Source organism: Ursus maritimus, unplaced genomic scaffold, assembly GCF_017311325.1.
Source record: "Ursus maritimus isolate PB19 unplaced genomic scaffold, ASM1731132v1 scaffold_3, whole genome shotgun sequence".
Classification (NCBI taxonomy): Eukaryota; Metazoa; Chordata; class Mammalia; order Carnivora; family Ursidae; genus Ursus; species Ursus maritimus.
The window spans coordinates 27749320-27771112 of record NW_024425563.1 but is presented as its reverse complement, the minus strand read 5'-3'; the positions used below and the strand labels follow the sequence as shown (position 1 = coordinate 27771112).

The window sequence follows — 21793 nt, the reverse complement described above, 5'->3', positions numbered from 1 at the left end:
AAAAAAAAAAAAAATTCTGGAAAGTCAATCTTCAAAGCAAACATTCTGCTAAGTCAAAGAAAAATGAACCCAAGAATCACCGAACTACAATCTCTGTGGCATCTAATGACTCTCAATAAATATTTATTGAATCAATTTCTGTAGCTTATACCTTGTAGTTATTTGTTTTTCCACCAGATGGCAACTATGCATGGAATAACTCTGTTGGTTCTTAATCCCAGAATTGGGTTTTCGGGGTAGTGGGGACTTGAAAGCTACAAATCCTAGAGCCCTTTCAGAACTTGAATTACCACAGGGCGCTTGGGTGGCTCAATCAGTTAAGTGTCTGACTCCTGATTTCAGTTCAGGTCATGATCTCAAGGTCCGGACTTGAGTTTTGCGTTGGGCTCACACTCAGCAGGAAGTCTGCGCCAGGATTTTTCTCCCTCTCTCTCTGCCCCTCCCCCTCGGCCTCACCCCTTGTTTCCTGGTGGCAACACTCTAACAGGGTGTTCAGCCTTCCAGGTTAACCACTGCTAAGTGACAGGTCCCCTTACTAAGCTGGTGGCCCTCTGCACATGCTGTACTTCCCATGTATGTGTTCCAGTGCGGAGCCCGCATTCTTTCCAGGTCTTTGTTTCAGTCGTTCATCTTCTTTGTGAGCCCTCGTCCATTTAAAACTGCAGCTCTGCCTCTGACACTTGCTACCCTGTTTTCAGTTTTATTTTTCTCCGCAGCACTTACAACCATTTACAGTATTACATTTTTTACTATTAACTTAATCCCACTAGAAAGCAAGCTCCATTAGGGCAATGGGAGTTGTATGATTCACCCCTGTATTTCCAGGTCAATCGATATTTGTTGAACGAATGAAATTATCAATGAATTTGCCATAGGGGTATGATCTCACCATTAACATGAAAAGGAATAATTCTAGCTACAGAAGCAGTAGTGCTACTAACAACAGAAGATGCCCTACACCTCAGGCGGCCCGCTTAGATTGTACTTCAGCTACACTTTCATCGACACTCAGTCTCTCTCCCATAGTTGTGAAGCTGGGTTTATGAACCCAAATCTAGGAATGTATGTAATTCCTTTCTGCATCTCATCTACGATCCCCTGTTTAAATATGTTATTTTCAGACCTTTAATATGTTATTCTCAGACTCTAATAGGTGGTGTTAGAAACCATCTTTACCCAGCCAGTATGGGCTGCCCAACTTAGTGTGTGGACTTGCCCTAAGCTCTTTCTGCTTTTTTCTAACCTTCTACTTTGGAACTCCTATGTTTTCTCACAAATTTCTTGGCAATATGATGGTGGTAGTAGAGAAACCAGAACTGGGAGAGGAAAGGAGTAAGCATTTATATGCAGAAGTCATGCATAAATCAGAGAAGTTGGGCAAACGAAATATGCCTAAATGTGTCTCTTGACGCAACAATAGCAACTTTTATCTGTGTAGTGCTTTAAGATGCATAATTGTCTTCATTTATATTTTCTCATTCTGATTACATCTGTGAGATACATTCTTCTTTGAACATAACTGACAGATCCAGTAGAGGTCCCTAAACTTGAATGTTCATCAAAATCAGCTGGAGGACTTGTTAAAACAAGTATCTGACCCTCACCACACTCCCCAATTTTCTGACTCCATAAGATCGGCAGTGGGGCCTGAGAATCTGCATTTCCAACAATTTCGAGTGATGCCGCCACTACTGGCCTGAGGACCATTGTTCTGAGATGTTCTGTCTTGCAGAAAGGACACACATACAGGTCATCTGATGTAAAAGCATGGTGGTCTTTTCTATAGGCAGCTGTGCTTACCACTGAACTTTCAAATGGAATAGTATCAAGTATTAGGGGGGGAATTACAAAAATGATTTTTAACCCTCTCAAACTGCAAAGGAAAAAAATGGCTATGCAGAACCAGCCCCTTCCCCCAACTAATTCATTTTTTACACAAGAGATAATTCCAGAACCAGTACTTCCTAATTGTAAGCAGGCTTCCCCCTGGAGCTCAACTTTCCCTTCTCAGATACATACTCCCCCCTCCCCACTCCTTTATCACTAAGTACATTGAGATTTCACCGGTTACCACTTCTACCCTCCCACTAGCACTCCCAATACCTTTTAGCTGGGAGTTTTCTTCTAAGGCCCAATCCCTTAAGTCCTCTAAACAGGACTCATCCCAACACTCTCTCCTTAAGTACTAGCTTTTCAAGCTAACTGTAGAGTAGTGGTGAAGACCAGGAGCTGTGAAACCAGATCACAGTCCAACATAGACCCCACCACCTAACAGCTGCTTAACATTGGGCAAACTGCTTATCCTCGGTGGGTCTCCGGTTTTCTCATCTAAAGAATGGGACACTAATAGTGCATACCTCAGTTATTGTTAGGATTCAATAAGTTCCTACCTCTTAGGTGCCTGGAACAGCACCCTGTTATACTGAGGCTGGTGCTATCACTACCACCCTCGCCATCCCTTTTTGAGAGCAAAAGTCATATAGCACTATACATGGGAATGCTATAAAATCAAGGAATCCAAAATAACAATATTAAATTTTACATTTCAGTAAATCAGCACTAATATAAAGTCAATGGTGGGTTGTTTTGCTAAGAAAATCACCCCAACTGAGTAGGGAGCATACATCATGCCTTTTGCTAGGTTTTCACTTACCTCATTTAGTTTGTACAGACCTATACTTTCAGATGTATAGTGAACATTACCATAAATTCTTTGGATTCCTCAAATCTACCATACTCAAAATTTGGACTCCTCTTCGACCCCAAACCTGCTTCGCTGATTTTCTACCTCACTGAATGGCATCATCACCACCTAGTGCCCCAGCCAGAAATCCAGGAGTGATCCCTGACCCTAACCCTTCCATTCTGTATCCACTGTGTTGCTAAACTGGATTAGGTATAGACAAGTTTTGAAATCAGTGACACGCTGGTCATTCCAAAGTGAGGTAGAAAATACAAATGAGCAAATTAAATCAAAGAACATTATCTTGAAGGTGACCCATGTTATACTTATCTCACCCGATTCACGTACTATTGCTTTTATTCATATTTTCTCTTTACCACTCCCGGATTATTACAACAGCCTCTGGAATTCCTGGTCTTCAGGTTCCTTAACCAAAAGTCTATAGGACACTAACTTCCTTATAAAACCCTGTGGTTAGAACAGACCCTTAACTATAGAGAAGAAACTGGGTTGCTGGAGGGGAGATGGGCAGGGAGATGGGTTAAATGGGTGATGGGGATTACGAAGAGCACTTGTGAAGAGCAGCACTGGGTGTTGTACATAGGTCATGAATCACTGACTTCTACATTTGAAACTAGTATTACACTGTATGTTAACTGGAATTCAAATAAAAACGTGAAAAGAAAAATATTAGGAATCCACTATCAGTTCTTATTTTAAATTCTTCTTAGATGATTTTTTTTTTTTTGCCTGAATTACCAACAATAAACATCTTTGGGGGAAAAAACTATTGTTCACATCCTTTCCACCTTCTCTAAGCTCTTCTAGCTTCTCTAGTTGAAATCCATCCCTTCAGAGTCCCAGAAGCCTTTATCAATTGCTATTCATGAAATATCACCGTTTATGACTTGATGTTTAGATTTCTATCTCAATATTTTGAATAAGTGAAAACAAGTCAATGTGAAGGAAGCAAAAGGTGAAATGGAGAACTTGATTAATGTAAAGGCTCTCGAACAGCCCTGTGGTAGTCGTTCGCAATCTTGTCTGCACACTGGAATCAACCAGGTAACTAAACAAAATTCTGATGCTTGAGTCCCAGAGTACAGGTCTTGGGTGCAGCCTGGGGACTGAGAATTTTAAAAGCTTTCCAAGGGATTCTGATGTGCAGCTGAGGCCAAGAAGTACTGATCTATGAGAAATTTTAAAAAGGGAGTCAAGAGAATAAAGAATTTTTAAGTGGAAGTAAACATCTGGTGAGTATCAGTAGAGAGGACTCAGGACCAGCAAATGGTCCTGTAAGGAAGTCTAGAAGGCAAGGAATTTAGGGGCACATGGTCAAGTAAAACAAATAGCTTATAGTTGGTTCTAGGCTGCAGCTGGAAAAGAGATGGGCTGAGAGAGAACGGGTGCAGGAAACCCTGCTTGGGGTGACAACAAAGAGCAAATAGTGGAAATGAAGGGTCAAGTAAATTCACAGAGAGAATTCTGAAAAAGATGCTCTTAGCTGGGAAATTTTCAAAAATGACAAAAGCTGAGGTGTGGCACCAATGGTGTATTGCTGAACAGGGAGATGAACATTCAGGTGTAGAGAAGCTTTGAAATCAGGACTATCCTGATCATCAACAATGAGGAAAGCTGACCTCAGAAGTGAAGTCATCAAGGAGCACTGTATCCTGGAGGTCTAAGATGACAGCACAGTTGTGAAGACAGGTGTTATGCTTATAGGTGGTCTACCTATGAAAATACACTAAGCTTAAATACCATCAGAAATGCCAGATCCCAAGCTCACTAAACCCTCTGAAGTACACACACTATGGTAAATATTATGGCTGACCAACATCTCCCTCTAGTACAACTGCCTCGTAATTATTCGATAGTAAGAGACAGGGATACTATCAGTTTAGTGTGACCTGTAATACAAGGAAACAAAAAATCACCTATTGCATCACCCAATCAGAGGTCAAGTACTTTAGAATCCTTTTCACTTTAATAAATATTAAACCTAATTTATCCCAGTAATGAATAAAAAAGTTGCATTTTTATAAGGAACATCAACTCCCCATTAGAGGTGAGTGTGGGGAATCGAACTACTAGAGAATTTAAAAATATATACAAAGAAGAAATGCAAGGGAAATCCATCATGACACTGGTATTAGGAGCAGAGTATTTCATATTACGGTCCCATGCCATTATGACTAAATTTACATCACTATGTGTAAGAGAAAATGATGTAATAACCCCCAAAGTAGATAAAAATTACTACAATGAATAACTTATATTTGACATAGCAGTCTTATTTCCAGGTTCTAGTTATTAAACTCAGACTAAAAGTGGTTTATTGATCTGTTTACAACACTCTAAAGACAAAAACTAAAACTGTTTTGTTCTGACATAAGAAGCAGCAATGGAAAGCACTTAGTCCACTGCCTGCTACATGGCAGGCACTCAGCAATGACAGTTCCCAAGCTCACTGACCCAAACATAGGTTCTAACACCCTTCAAATGGCATCCACTGAAAATTCTCAAATCGAGACAAGCACACACTGGGTTAAATGTCCATATTAATAAGACACTGAATTATAAAAGTGAGTAAATGTTAATTTCGTACACATAAATCAGCGTTTAGGTTGACAATAATGAATCAAGAAAAGAAACTAATGAGGATGCACAGAAGGACTGAAAGAGAACGCAAGAGCAGTGTTAGTGTGAAGAGCAAACAAAAAGTTCTTCAAGTTCTAGGTCTGTCATAGAACACGCACCCCAGGTTAGTCTGTGCTAGGATGACACAGAACAGTAACGATTCCGGAACCTGGATTCGGGGGCTGCCAGCACGGCCAGATGCATTCGCTTCCATAGCTCCAATCAATCTCTTGAGTAGCCAGTGCAAGCCACTCCCACCCCCATGAGCTTCTAGCCCTAGGGGCAGAGATGCCGCCAGTGGCCAGTCAGAGAAAGTCAACTTATCCTGGTTTAGCATCAGATTCTACTAGGTGTGGTCCCTCAAAGGGTCCTCAGGGTCTTGTCTTTTCAATGCAATCGTTAGTACCTCAGAATATTACTTTATCCTCCCAGATAAACTGAGAAAGATTCTCATAACAGTGTTCCTGCTAAATCCTCCACAGTATGGGTGCACCACCGTTCTTTCAAAGAGCATCTCCTTTGATGAACTTAGTCAAAGCTCTCCAGGATTGGGTATAAAAAAGCTTGTGTGTACCCAGTCAGGTTTCACCCCCTCCCCACCTGGTCATCTTGAATACATTTTGCTGTGAGCTGATTCTCCCCAGCCTGAGATGACTGATTCTCCCTCTTTCAGTCTTGCTTGGTGTTATGGTTAGAACCAACTACTGCCCGTCCACCTGTCTCTGAATTCCAGTGTTAGCCCTAAACTCAAGAAATCACTCCTAATAGATCTCTCACTAGTGTTGCACAAGAACTAAAACCCCACTATCAGCCCAGGAGAGTTCAAAGGTCCTTGTTAAATTTATGCATGCTAAATGGAAATAATGGGTTCTGGGCTAAAAATCAGAGTTTTCCACTTAGTCAAGGTGATTTAGGGAGAAAATTTTCAGGATTAACTTCTCATTATTGTGTATGACTGGGACAAACTGTCCAGTTTTTCATATTAACATATTTACATTATGAATAAAGTACTCATTCATTCCTTCACTCCAAAAGGATTTGAGTGCCCAGCATTGTGCTAGATCCTGAGAATAGTGAACAAAATAAACACAATCCCAAGATGTCATAATAACATCTACACTGTGGTACCTATCTCCAAAATAACCTAGCATATTTTAAATATTTAATGGCCAAACAAACTGGGTAGTATGGTGGAAGAGATGGGAAAAAAACTAAACATCAGAGGATTTATCATTTAAATCTTTCTACAAATTATGAACATGCATTAAGTATAAGCAATATTGTGCATGAAATTATTTAAAAGAGCTGATGTTTTGCTTTTAAGATTGTTATCACTATGCATATACAAATCACATAAAAGGTACTAATAGCTTGCAAAGAACCGCTTGTCAAGAGTAATAAAATTCCATACAGCAAAATTTTCATGATAAGAATGAAAAAAAAAAACACAGCACAATGACTTCAAAAGTAGTATATTGTACTATATATAATCTCAAAAATAATTACTCTTCCTCACATGTAAGATAATTTTTCTTTTCCAAACTTAATTGATGGTTTTTGTATAAGGAACATGCAAATATATTAACAATTTTCTTACCAGAATAGACCCCAATATATGTACAAACATTTAGGGGAAAAAAAGTTTGTCCTTGGGGCGCCTGGGTGGCTCAGTCGTTAAGCGTCTGCCTTCGGCTCAGGGCGTGATCCCGGAGTTCTGGGATCGAGCCCCACGTCCGGCTCTTCCGCTGGGAGCCTGCTTCTTCCTCTCCCACTCCCCCTGCTTGTGTTCCCTCTCTCGCTGGCTGTCTCTCTGTGTCAAATAAATAAATAAAATCTTTGGAAAAAAAAAAGTTTGTCCTTGATTTTGACATACACCTGTACATTGAAACAGACATACACTCACAGGAGTGAAAGACACTGACAAAATATTACATTTAGCAAAGGCAAAAAAGGAAACAAGAACAATAAAAAAATCCTGCTAGGCCCTTTTTCTACTTGACAAAGAATGGAGAAAGTTATCACAGTAACAGAAAGGGACACAAAAACCACACTTCAAACAAACCAACGGCTTGTCAGTATTAGGACTTGAGTTGACAAACAGGTTTAATCCACTTTCTCAAAGGTCATGCTGTCAAGGTGAAGGATGAACATCTTCCGCTACTGCAGGAGGCTGCCTGTCGTTCTGGGGAGGAGGGGGCTCCTCCCTCTCCACCACAGGGGTCACTTCGTCAGACCCTCTTGCAGGAGGAAGTTCGTTGTTTGTCCCCTCTTCACTAGGGAGGTTACCAGACAATTCATTGGACATGAGAACTTGCAGAGATTCTGTTCCATCTTCAACATCTACCTTAATGCCCAAAGCTTTAAGAACGTCACATTTGCACATAGGACATGTCCCATGGGCCAGAATCCAGGGGTCGATGCAATTCTTATGGAAAAAGTGTTTACAAGTGAGAACACGAACTGTATCATTAGGCTTATAGAGTTCAAAGCAAACTACGCAGCTATCTCCATTCGGACTGATTTCCTCATCCCCCTCCTTCAGTACCCGAAGCTGGAGCTGGCCAAAGGCTTTCTTGAGATCAGTTGTTAACCGCTGCCATCTCCGGTTCTGAATCCTTGCTACCCAAAGTTTCCAGATATGATAAAAGATGAAATATGCTAAAGTAGCAGTTGTGACAATCACAAAAGACACAAAATAGTGATTCATCCAGATGATGTGTTTTCTCCCCACCTCTACTATGACTGTAACATGAACTCCCTTCTGAATTAAGTGCAAAATCTCCATGCCCTTTAGGTTACCAATCATCACCACAACAATGTCTTCAAATGCCTGATGAAACATGGGAAAAACCTGATTACCAGTTCCTGGAAAGTTGTAGATGATCACTCCGCTGGCTCCCTTCTCAACGGCCACCTTAATTTTCTGCGAGAAGCTACAACCTCCCCGTTCAACGAGTGCGAGCCAGTTCTCCGAGGTCTTTGGTCTTCTGAAACTGGTATTGGGGTTGCATGCATTTTGAGTTTTCCCCTCAGGTGGCACAATAACTCCTGCCACTCTCTTCAAAGTGGAGCTTCTTCCAAATACTCCGGTTTCCCCCAACTCTGACAACATGCGATTCCCAACGTGAAATGATATGTTCATGTAAGCAGTCCAAACAGCACTAGCTCTGCAACAGTTCTGACTAAGAAGCCAAAGAAAACTGAATTTCATAAGCCAGGAAGATGCAGTGTTGTTTCCGTGAGTGCCAGTCCTGAGCAGATTCATCTCTCTCTTCACCTAGAGACTGAAGTACCAACCCAACAAAAAAATGTGACTTCCACATCTGTTGACAATCAATTGAGAATAACAACATGAGAAAAATCTTCTGGGTGAAAACAAGTTTCACTGTCTACCAGCATGTTTTTGTAAGAAATTCTTAAAGATGTCTTATGAGGTTCCGATGTTTTATTAGAGAGAGAAAGAGAAACACTTTAGATTGAAAAAAAAAAAAATTCCAGTCTAATATAACTCCAGATACGGTTTACAGTTGGGTAATGTGATTATGACATAAAGGACAACACAGCCAATTAGAGAAGAGCTTTGAGCCTGCTGGAACCTTAGTGGCCTGAATGCTTCAAATACTCTTCTGGGTGATTTCTAGGTTGTAAAATCAATTCAATCCCTGAGCTACATGTTGCCAGGTATCACTTTGAACAAAAAATTAAATATAAAATTCATACACATGCACATACAAAACTTGAAAGCATATGCAAGAAAACCACAGGATTATCATTTTTCTTGACAATAAACCAAGGAAACATGTAACAAAGTGACAAGTTTTAAATAAATAGAAATTAGTATATGAACGATTATGTGGTAAAAGCAGTGAACTCTGTAATACCACTTTTAACTCACATTTGGTCACAGTGCCAATTTTTTATTTACCATATAAACCATTGTACTAAATTTATTTAATAAATTGCTTGCTCAGGCTTATTGGTTCAGTTTGGTTTTGATTCTGATTTTTTAAAAGGAGGATTTTGATTTCTAAATCCTGTTAGATTAATTCAGCTTCACTTCTTCACTCTTACATTGACTCTCCATAGGGATGACAGAGGTAAAGAACATTAATCTCTTTTCTGCAGATCTTGGCATCTGCTACTGATCTAACAACATTTTGAGGGAAGAAAGGAAGAAGGAAAAAAATGATATGTAGCAGTCTTAGTTTAGTGTAATTCATTTTAAACAAAAAGGCAGCTATTGATTTTAAAAAGAAGAACATCAAGGTCCCCATTTAGAGTTAACCACCAACGGCAGTGTTAAAGGTCATAGATGCTTTGAGCAAAACCTTTGCCAAAATCAACAAACATCCCTGGTGGACCCACCCTCTATACACACACACAACGTCATCAGCTCTGCCTTTATTTTTGCTACATTTATATCAATGGCGCAAAATGACTCAAGACCAAAATGACTTGTGAACTAACAAACACGCCTAACCCCTGGTGCTGCCATACACTTTGAGGGTATCTCAGTGGTTCTTATCTACTAGCTAGAAAAACCAAGAACTTTGACCTTGAACACAAAGGTCTGATCTTTACACATAGGATGCTAAGAGACCATTTTGTTAGGTCTTACCAGGACTAAGGGAGCTAGTTCTTATGAAATGTGAATCAAAATAATTTGAGGCAGGAAAGGAGGAGGAAAAGGCCCTATAGGCCCAACCAGTGCGGCATAAAAAGAAAATATTACCTTGTTAACCATAGTTCACAATGGTCCATTTTCTTTCCCAAAGACCATTATTCTGATTTTACTTCCCTACGACCCATTCTTAAAAGTGTGTAGTAGATACTGTGTAGACTCAAAGTGTCATCTAAGTTGGATATCAATGGTCTAGCATTTCACCCACAAAGATTTGTCAAAACCAGAACTCAAATCTTTCAGCCTCTTAATGTTACACACAGGTATTTGTGTTTATCTATTCAAAGAGAAGCAAAATAAGGCAAAAGATACAATTTGTAAAGACAACCAAAATTTCAGCTCCATTCTAGATCTATATTAAAATGCCCAGAAATGCACTCATTACCATTTTAAGAAAACAAAAGCATTTACTATGGTCACTTCTAGAAGGGAAATCAGCTACCACAGCTAATGCGCTATGCTAGGATTTAAAGGGCCGTAGCAAACAAAAGCGATTTTTTTTTGTGATGCTGCCCTAAATGAGGCCCACAATAATTTAAAATATTTTAGTTACATAACAAAAGGTGCTATCATCTAAAATAATTACTCAGAACACATTACCTACTCAGTACCTTTGGAAACCAGATTTCCTGATATTAATTAACCATGGAGAATTAAATCCAGATCTAATTCTATAATGAAATTTTATTTAACAGCAATAGTAGATATCAAAAATATGGAAGTAAAATCAATATAAAAAAACTTTAAAGCATTACGACTCTGTGGCCTCAATGTCAACTGAAGACTAATTTGTTTTTAACATATACGAATGCACTTATTTGGATAAGGGCAAAAAAGTAACAACCTAATACAAAAACAACAAGTTCAAATAGCTGGGCATGATACGGAGTTTTATTTTAAAAACACAAATTTCATCCTCTTTAGTACTTAGGTAGAGAAGATGAAGTTGAGCTTTTTCTCTACAAAAAGTGCTAAGAGAACTCATTTATTTTTAATCTTTGGAAAGACTTGGTTATATCTTCAGAAGATTCTCCAGGTTTAAGTTTTCAGAATGTCACACTTGCACATGGGGCATGTCCTATGGGCTAAAAGCCAGGGATCAATGCACGCTTTATGGAAAAAATGTTTGCAAGTTAAAATACGTACTACGTCTTGGGGTTTGTATATGTCAAAGCAAACAACACAACTGTCTTCATTTGGCTCTAGTTCCTTATCCCCTTCCTTGAGCACTCGCAGTTGAAGCTGACCAATAGCTTTCTTCACATCTGCTTTTATCTGTCTTCGCCTCCTGGTGGAAGCATTGTGCACTCTAGGTCTCCATGCACAGTACAAGAAAAGGTAGGCAACTGTGGCAGCCAGGAAGGTGAACAGAGACATAACATAATGGCTCAGCCATGGCATGTGCATTCTCCCCACTTCAATGATGATCGTCACATAGACTCCCTTCTGAATCAAGTGCAAAAGCTCCATGCCTTTCAAGTTGCCTATCATCACCGCGACTATATTTTCTGTTCCCTGGTGAGACATGGGAAACACCTTGTTGCCCGTACCTGGATAGTTATAGATGATCACCCCATTTGCTCCCTTCTCTGCTGCCACATTGATTTTATGTGTAAAAGTACAGCCTCCCCGTTCAATGAGGGCCAACCAAGAGTCTGCCTGTTCAGGTCTGCTGAAGTTGGTCATAGGATTACAAGCATTCTGATTCCATCCTTCAGGAAGTACCACCGCACCAGACACCCTTTCCAAAGGAGAATGATTGCCGAACACTCCACTCTCTCCTAATTCTGATATAATCCGATTTCCCACCTGAAAGGTTATATTCAGGTGGGCTGTCCAAATGGCTTTTCCTTTAGAGTCAGGAAGGCTAAGTAGTAGAAAGATGCTAAGCCTCAACAGTCGTGATGACACAGAACTAGGAGCTGAAGGAGTAATTCGAAGTAGGCTCATTCCTCCATTTGCCTATTAACTGACAAACAAAAAACAAAACAACTGTAAAACAAAGAAGCTAACTCCAATTGTTGGCAGCAGATATTAAAGCGCAGAAATGGAAAAAGGTCTGCGTCGATCAAAGGTATGCTGCTCCTTCCAGCATTTTTATTTTTGGTAGATTATCTTTCTTATAATGAAACAGAATAACAAGAGTTGTTATTACCACAATGTGATTTCAAGAAAATTATGACTTCCCAATGGGGAAATTGTGACATCAGAGGTAGGTAAGCCAATCCAGTTGTTTATATCAGTGCATTGCATACTGAAATCCTATTGGCCAAAAAGCTACCAAGCAAGGGCTCATGGTATATAACAATTTGAATAAACGCTAAAGCAATAAACAGGGAGATTTATATTTTTAAGCCTTGAGTTTCTTTCCCAGTTCTGGATAAAGTGAAAAGCTGCCTAATACTACTTTATATTCATTGTTTTTCTGTTAAGCAAAGTAGAAATCATTTATGTATTAGTGCATGTGGCTGGCCAGTCACCAGTTCTCATGCATGTTTCTATGCTACCGAATATGCTTATCTATGGGCAGTAGGAACAAATCATTCCCACTCTCTTCCAACATCAAATGTGTATCCCAGATTCAACATGAAGACAATAAACATGTTGTAAGGAAGACTGATACATTGCCAACCTGCCAGACATATTCAACTTTTTACTAAGATAGTTACTAAGAACCTACTATGTGCTAGGCAAACACTAAGCATGGTTCATACACTGGAGAAGAAAACAGACACACACCTACTGGAGCTTACTATCTGGTGAGGGCAGATTTTAAACACACACACACACACACACACACACACACACACACACACACACAATGTATAGCTGCAAGTTCTGATAATATATTTCTGAAAGGACAAGAGTATCAGAAGAATATAAAAGGAGCCAGACTTTGATTAGAGGTCCAAAGCATTGCTCCCCTAAGGAAGTGGCACTTAGTCTACGACTTGAAAGATAAATCAGAATTACCCAAGAAAATAATATTTCGGGGACAGGAAATGGCAGTTTCAAGAGACCAACACAGGAAAGAACATAGCAAGTGAAAGGATCTGAAGCAATATATATTTGGCAAAATAAGAGAAGAAAGTGCGAAAGTTAATGAGAGGAAAGCAAATAGCAGTCAGTGTTCAGGGTCGTCAACGTGACACCAAGGATTTTAGAGTAGGTCAGAAGGGCAAGAGAACCATGCTGGAGGGCTCCAAGCTGGGGAGGCGATTTATAAGCATTTCAAAACGCTGACTTGTTAACAAGTGCACTTTGGCTGCCCTATGCAGGAAGCGGACTGGAAGAGAGTAGAGGAGTGAGATGAACTTAAGTAGACAGTGTCTTGGACTCCTGAAATAGCAGAGTAGAGAAGCAGAGACACAGACAAATCTGCTAGTTACTTCAAAGGTTCAATTAGCAGATGTGGTAACTGGAAGGGTAGTGGTGGGTCGAGGAAAGGATGACCGCAACCGTCGTCAATCACTGTATTACTTTACTGTTGCAAACCATGGCATCTTTACTGCCTTAAAGATCCTTTAATGCTGGTTTGCTTCTATTTTAAATCTTCACCTGAAGTCTGTTTCAAGGCTTCAATAAATTGGCAACACTCAAACATTTATTATTTACTTTATATAGGACATATCCTATGCCCCCAGGCATGCTACAACACTCTGGGGATACAACAGACAAAAAGACAAAAAGAAACCAGAGGCATGTTGAAAGAACTTTTTCATCTTGACAAAAACATTTAATTATACTCCCCTGCCCAAAATATTTAATATTCATTTTTTGAAATAAAATTGGAAACAAACTTGTATCATTCATACCATTTTCTTCGAGCATCATGTTGTAAAGACAGATAAAATGTAGACTTTTCCCAGTTTCAAACTGAGTGAATCCCTGGCCCATTCCATTAACGTTGACAAAGTGAAGCCCTACTAAGACAACACTATATCACCACATTAGAGGCTGTTCACACCTGTGATTATTTAACATTTGGGGGTAGGATTTTAAGAAGTAACTCTCTCAGTCATGGGAATAAACAGCGCAGCATAACGAATATAGTGGATGGTATTGCAACAGCATTGTGCAGTGACAGATGGTAGCTACGTTTGTGAGCAAAGCATCATGTGTAAACTCGTCCAAACATTATGTGTACACCTGAAAGTAATGTAACATTGTGTGTCAACTACATTTGAGAAAAAAACACCACTGGAATAGAATTTAAAACACTGGAATTACCTCCTTCCAAATGAGTTTATAAAAAAAAAATCACTTAAGTTGTAGAGACCTAGTTTACATCATGGTGACGGTGGTAAATAATAATGTATACTCAAAATTTGCTAAAAAAGTAGATTTCAAGTGTCCTTATCTCTCACACACACACACACACACACACACACACACACACACACACACGAAGGGTAACTATGTGAGGGGATGGGTATGTTAACTAGCCTAATTGCTAGGATATCAAAATGTATACATATATCAAAACATCACATTGTACACCTTAGATATATATGATTTTTGTCAATTATGCCTCAGTAAAGCTGGTTAAAAAAAAGTAATTCTTTTAGTTTGCTAATTTTTAAGAGTAAAGAGTTTAAACAGTAACTATATTTTGGCTCAAAACACATCTCAAATCTCAAGATTCTTTGTATGTTTGAAAAGATGGATTTGAAAAATTTACTAATTCATTGTATTTTTCTCAGCATAATGTGAAGTGATTAAGGCAATGACAGAAATTCCCCTGTCTTCTGCCTGAGTCTTAGAACAAATGTAACTATAAGAAATAGTACTTTGCCTCCAACACAGTGGTTTTATAAATGGGGGACAACTTTCCCTTCTGAGGGACATTTGGCTATTTCTGGAGATATTTTTGACTGTCACAATGAGAGAGTACTAGTGGCATTTAACTGGGTAGAGGCCAGGGACGCTTTTAAACATCCCAAAATGCACATGATAGCCCTGTGAATTAATTAGCTGGTCCTAAAATGTCAATAGGAAGACTAAGAGACTAATGGAACAGGCTTGGGAAGAAGGAACCATCCCAAAACTCACTTCTCCATGCAAGACAACCACATCTGAGCTCTTATCAGGGAGTAAGCTTTTATAATTGACAATACATCTATCAAAAATGACACCCTCATCGTATCAGCATTTCCCATTTTCCTTGGAATAGAAACAATGGAGACCTGCAGAAGCAACCTATTAGTCCATGAAGACTGATTACACACTGCATCCATTTTATCGGGACCAGACCCAAGAGTCTTCTGTCCTGGGGCCAGGATAGTTGAAAAGAAGAGGGAGGGCATGTGGGCTGGATGACTGATGCTATTCTAATCTGTTCCTTCTAGACCATTTATTCAATATATAGACTTCCTTTCTTTTTAACAGCAAAGTGAAAGAAGTTTTCACTCTGAGCTTTGCAGGAGGGCTAAGGAGAACTGACATACACTCCTATGGTTGGCTGATCCCTCTCCTTCCATCTTGTCGTTCTGCCTAAGTACACTGGTTTTTGTCTTACATAGGCTCACATCATGATCCCCTAAGGCTGCTACTGTTGTTCCTCATATCAACAGGCAGAATGACAGAAGCATTCAGAAGCACAAAGACTTTCCTTCTACCATCTCTCTACAAAACTTGATGTCACTCTGGCTAGCAGGGCTTCACAAACCCATGCCTAATGGAACCCCTAGAAATCACAGAATTATGACAAATTCAGGTTAATCACGATTTACCTTGCTGGGGAGAACTGGTCCCCTGGTAGAGCACGTGCTGAAGGGGACTTGTAAACCTAACTGGTGCTCTGCCACCAAGGGAAAAATGTATAAACTGGAATGTGAGTAGGTAAAACAGCTACAGGCTCTAAATTCCTGAATTTCACCCAAAGGAACAACACCTAGATAATCATAAACCACAACAAACATGTAATACACACGATATACTCTGTACTGACAGCAGCCCGGGCCTACATTACAAGGAACACAACATGGCTCCTATATTAAGGAGGTTGTCATCTAGGCAAGAGAAAGGAGTTATGCACAAATTAGGACTGTACATGTATGTAACTTCCAGGTTCCAACTAAAATTTCAAGAAAGGTTATAATTTTCATTAAGTTGTGGGAAGGGGTGTAAAGCAGGTGATCTCTATCTATTCCTCTGCTATTCATCAATTTCTGTTAAGAACGCTCAAACTTCCAGAATCTCTACTCTGATGAGAGAAATAGCCAGATATGTTCGCATAGCATTGCCTAGATAGTATCTCTAAGATACAGGGAATACTGAAGAACTTCAATAAGTTATTTCACAAGTCATAATATCCAGGGCTATGACATTAGAGATCTCCAGGAATCCACAAAACACACTGGATTTCCATTTAAGTTTGAAGACTATGTAGGTTTTCTGCGAGTAATTAAATGCATCATAATGGGATTTGGCAGGAACAGATTAGTGACTCAAAGTAGTTCACAGAGAACAACCAAAAAGCAAATAATGCTGATATTTTCTGAAAGTAGTTATCTTTAAAGATGTTTAATGATAGAACTAAATCTCAGCTTAACATTTTATTACATTTGATTGTAAACTGGTAAATTCTCATAAACAATGTATTTTCTCAATTTCTTCCATAAGTAGCCACCACTCTCACATATTCTCAGACGTATGCAATAAAAAATTATTTAATATAAAAATGGACTTTCTCTTCTATTTCTGAACCCAGAAAAGAGTTCTGAATATGCTAAAGTGAAATACAGTAAAGTTTTAGAATAACATGAGTTTCTGAATTACCTTGAAAGTCACTACTATGTACTAGGGCAGGTCCAGATGCATGAAAACCACAAAACTTACTCAGGCTCTTTGTTATTCTTTCTATGAACTAATATAATGAATTTCAATATCATTCAAGGGTCTGGTAATTAAGGATATTAGAACAAAAAGCTAAAGCAGACACATTTTAAATCACCACATCACTAACCATGATTTCTTCACTAATGTGAGCCAGGATTACTATTCCTTTCTATTTACTGCATGCCTAATAATCCGATGCCTGAAGAAAGCCTAGCTTGTGTAAGAGCTCCAAAGCTCCAAGAAGCAATCACGACACTGAGGAAGGGGAATACTCACATTTCTCAAACACTTAAGAGCACTGGCTCAAAAGAGCTTGTTTGAATGAACGATTAACATTGGTCAGGTTCACCACACTTGAATACTTTCCACTGCTTTAGTTTAGCCTTCTAAATCATTCCCACAGTGTACAATTCTGCAATAGCATCTTATCTAATCTCCCATCACTGTTTTGCTCACCTTGGATTCATTCGGTTGCCAGAGCAACCTATAGACAAAAAGTAATGAAGTTTACAATGGCATTCATGTTTGCTGAAAACCTTAGATGGCTTGCTCTATCCAAAGGATAATACCCAAGCATCTAAGAATGGACTATAAGCCTCTCCAGCCTGGTCCTCTTTCCTGTCATCCAGCCTCATTTTCTACTATTATCAATCCAGAAATTTATGCTTCCTCAATTCCAACAGCTTACAGTTCCCGAGCTCCTATTGCAGCAGTCACTATATAAGACCTTACACAGGCTTTATCCCTTGCACAAAACTGTCTCTATGGTAGTTACACTGATTGCAAATGACACCAATTACTCCCCTCCCTCTAGCGATACCACTTGCAATGTGACTTAGCAGGTCCTTCCATCAGGAGGTAGGATTTATTTCTATACCCCTTGAATCTGGAGGGACCAGTAACTTACATAGGTGAACAGACTAGAACAGAAGTACTGATGTGCCAGTTCTGAGCCTAAGCCTCAGGAGGCCTTATACTCTTCCCCGGGGCTCCCCATCTTTTGGAACCCTACTGCCCTCAAGTAAAGAAGACTAGCCTAATAGATGAGAAGAAACTACTTGGAGGAGAGCCTAGGTATCCTAGCTGAGCCTACCCTAGATCAATCTATAGATGGGCCAACATGTGCAAGAGCCCCAGATGAGCAGAGATGTTTATGTGATCACAAAGACTGAGTCTAGGCAAGACCTGAAGACTCACCTAATCAACCCCAGAGCTCTGAGAAGTAACAGATACTGACTCTCATGTCTTTATGAAAAAAATTACTCTGATAGAGTTTTGGGGTGGTTCATTACGTAGCAGCTGATACAGCTCGCTCTACAAAATTGTCTATTAATCTCCTTGAGGGCTCGGACTCAATCTTTTTTTTCCCAGTACTCATCCTCTACCAAATATCTAGCACATCATAAGTTCTCAGTGAAGGCTGAAAAAATTGTGTCATTATCGTCCGTATTCTAACCTATACTATTCCTCATGCAATAACATTTATTTAGTTTTATCTTTACAAGGGTGATAACTTTAGAGCATAACATAAGTAGAAAATGCATCATGAGTTCAATCTTTAATTGTTCTGTAGACTAATACTCCAGACTGGATTTCCTATGGCCATACTTGAATACAAAGATAAATGAGGATTTAGGATACGACTAAATCCCTTTAAACTGTTATGGGTATAAATCAAACTACATATATTATATTCTGTTCTGCATTCAAAATTCAAGTCAAAGTTCACATAACTAACACTAAAACAAAGGACATTTTTTTCTTCTCAATCTACCTAGTTAGAACATAGAACGGTAATCAACAGAGAAGGAACACATTACTAACCAGTCTGAGAAGTAATTGGGGGAAAACCTTCACACTGTAACCTTTGCATTAAGAAGGGTAGAGGGATGAGGTGAATGTTCTTAAGTAAACACAAGATTAAGCACAACATTTGATGGTATGTTCATCTTTCTTTGATCCTAGGACAAAAGACGTCTTAATATTAACTCAATCATTTAGACTGGATTTTTGTTTGAAAGGCTGGAGAACAGGCAATATACTCAATAAAAGGGGGCAAAAATACAAAAGCAGAATCTTTTGAATAACCACCAAAACTTGCCCTCTTCTCCTAATAGACTCTTTTGCTCCTGTAGTTAACAATAGCCAACAATGAGGACCAAATGTATTTATATGAAGGCTGCTTTTGAGGCTCTATTTTAAAATTGTTCTAAACCCTAAAGTGGATTCTAGACCTTCCGAAGCCAAAGTCAGTCATCGAAGGTTTCTATGTTTTGCCTTCCTAAGACCAGTCCCACCGAGTACAGTTAACTCTGAGTAAGCTCTCAGCAGTCAGAAATAGCAGGGTAGAGGTAAGAAGATTTTCCCACTTAGATGGGTTATATTTTTCCAATTCACAGGTCACAAAATCCTTGCTCATTTATGAGGTAATTGAATCCCTCCAGGGAGGCAGCAATCAAAACCAGGATATGGAGTCCTCATACCCATAACAACTATGCTGCGGCACCCAGCTATGTGACAGACCGGCTATGAAACCCAGTCCTGACCACATGCTAGCTGAGTGCGGTGAGCCACACTGAGCCTCAGTTTTCTCACGTGTAAGACGGAGAGGTAACGTTGACCTCTCAGCACCATGGTGGAGTATCAGATGCCCACTTTCACATTTATTTGTAAATCACCAAGTACACTGCTGGCATGGCAGGGGCTCACTAAATGGGCCCTTCTTCCCCTTCCCAATTCTATACAGCCTATTTCCCTCCATTGTCCACCATATAAAGTTCTTCTCAACCTTCAAGACTCATCTCAATCTTCCCTTCGCACTCTCTCCAGACGAAATCACCTGCTCCTATGACACACTGCTTTTGCATCTATTTGAGTCAATCTTGCCATATATTGCATGTAATTAGATGCTTGTGTCTGTTCATACTTTTGCTTGACCTAAAATGTCTTTTGAGGAGTAGCCTTTACTTATGTTTGTAAAACCTGTTTCCTCCTTCTCCCTCCACCCCACCTTGCTGCTATACTAGCCAGGGGCTAGTACTGAGGGTCCCTGTCAAATGTTTGACTTTCCAAGCATTTATTCTTCAAAATATTAAGACATGCCAGCAGCTTTGGCAACCTCTGCTTTGCAAAGCCACCCATTAAAAAAATATAAATAGGTGATGATTTGACAAGTCTCTCCTCAGCAAAGAATGACTGACAACAGTTGTCCAGAAAAGGCTTATTTAATATCACAGGATCAGAGGCCATCTGTCTTACATTTTCTCTCCAAAAGAATTCCATACACATCTCTGTATTTGAAAAATGGAATAATATACAGCCATAAAGTAACAACTCTTTCTAATGTATAAGTAGACTCTACTGAATTAAAAATCATTTAGTCTGGGGCGCCTGGGTGGCTCAGTCCTTAAGCGTCTGCCTTCGGCTCAGGTCATGATCCCAGTGTTCTGGGATCGAGCCCCGCATCAGGTTCCCTGCTCAGGAGGAAGCCTGCTTCTCCCTCTCCTACTCCTCCTGCTTGTGTTCCCTCTCTTGCTGTCTCTGTCAAATAAATAAATAAATAAAATCTTAAAAAAAAAATCCTTTAGTCTGTGTATCAACATATTTATATATCTCAAGTCATACCTCAAATGGTTCTTATAAGAACACTGTATCAGATTAATTTTGTAACATTTTAGCACCTCAAAGCCCTAAATTGTATCAGCAGTAATAATGAAAACACAAATTCTAAATGAAACCAGCTTTCTCAGCAACCTAGAAGGTCTTCTATTGTCCCTGGGCAAAATGCAGTCAAATCCTGCAATCCCTGGAAAACTTCTGATTAAAATCCTAGAATTCTAAGTCTTTATAATGACACAAAATATCTGGTATCACTTTTCCACATATAACAATCACTCTTAGAGACTAGAGATCTATTACATAAACACCTCTTACCATCACCAACTAAACAGAGAATGTGATTGCCCAATCAGATAAAGTATTTTGGGATTCACAAAGGGGGCAAGAAAATAGAGTTTTGCTTATTATGATTATTATAGTCCTAGTGTACCTGACAAACTTCGAACAGAAGGTCTTTCTTGTTCCCTCATACCCAGAGACCTCCCATAAAAACAAAACAAAGAAGTAAACCTTTTGATAAACTCTCCTGGCACAGTACTGTTCAGTATGTTGAGAAGGTGTCTTATTTCACCAATTTAATTGTTACATTATTAACCCATATCAAATTCCAAGAACAACATTCATGTAACCAATGACTCAAAACTTAATTTGAGATTTAAGGAAACAAAGAGTTTGTAAAATCCACATAAAGAATTCGTTCTATGCAAGATATAGAGTTGAATTACTTATGTTCCACTATTTTATTGCAATGATACTAAAATTACACTAATGATTGACATTCCATATAAACCAGGAGGGAAAGTAGATGTGGGAAGAGGGCAACAGAGCAGGATGACCCTGGGCTTGCCTTGTCCTAGAAATACAACTAGATAACTATGAAATCACACTCAATACCCCAGAAAGCGATCTGAAGACTGGCAGGACAACCTCCACCACTAAAGACAGACAAGAAGCCACATCAAAGAAAGTGGGAAGTGCAGAGATGCAGCTTGGGAGAAAAAGATCATGGACACTGTAAAGGGGAGGGAGCTCTGGTTGCAGACAAGAGTGAGACAGAATAAACACAGAGAGGAGCACATGGAGAAAAATGAACCTCTATGGCAACTGGCTTGGAAAGTGACAGGGTCCAAATTTTGTGAGTTCTTGCAACCAACCATCAGGGCTAAAAGCCTGGAGTTTTAAAGGTCAGCACGCTTGGCTCTGAGGGAGCTCAGAGGATATTGGGGCTGCTATTAGCAAGAAAGAATGGTAAACAGTCCACAGACATACAGGGTGGAAATGCCAATCTGAAGAGCACCTGGAGCATACAGTGGGGGAGGTTAGTTGTTCAT

At 39.4% G+C, this 21793-nt stretch overlaps 3 protein-coding genes across 5 annotated transcripts in view; all 3 read right to left on the bottom strand.

Moving 5' to 3' along the window:
* The window catches only part of CADPS2 (calcium dependent secretion activator 2), a 528567-nt gene that overhangs the window by 336410 nt on the left and 170364 nt on the right, over positions 1–21793 (bottom strand). The window lies entirely within an intron of this gene.
* Positions 7398–8634, bottom strand: RNF133 (ring finger protein 133). The gene has a single exon (XM_008705818.1). It carries the CDS (start codon positions 8586–8588, stop codon positions 7455–7457), a length of 1134 nt encoding a protein of 377 aa, XP_008704040.1. The 5' UTR covers positions 8589–8634; the 3' UTR covers positions 7398–7454.
* RNF148 (ring finger protein 148) lies at positions 11043–11954 on the bottom strand. Its single transcript, XM_008705817.1, has one exon. The coding sequence runs from the start codon at positions 11952–11954 to the stop codon at positions 11043–11045; it is 912 nt and encodes a 303-aa protein (XP_008704039.1).

Excerpts from the sequence above, each read along its gene's own strand:
- RNF133 (XM_008705818.1), bottom strand. The coding sequence starts at position 8,588 with ATGAATCTGCTCAGGACTGGCACTCACGGAAACAACACTGCATCTTCC.
- RNF148 (XM_008705817.1), bottom strand. The coding sequence starts at position 11,954 with ATGAGCCTACTTCGAATTACTCCTTCAGCTCCTAGTTCTGTGTCATCA.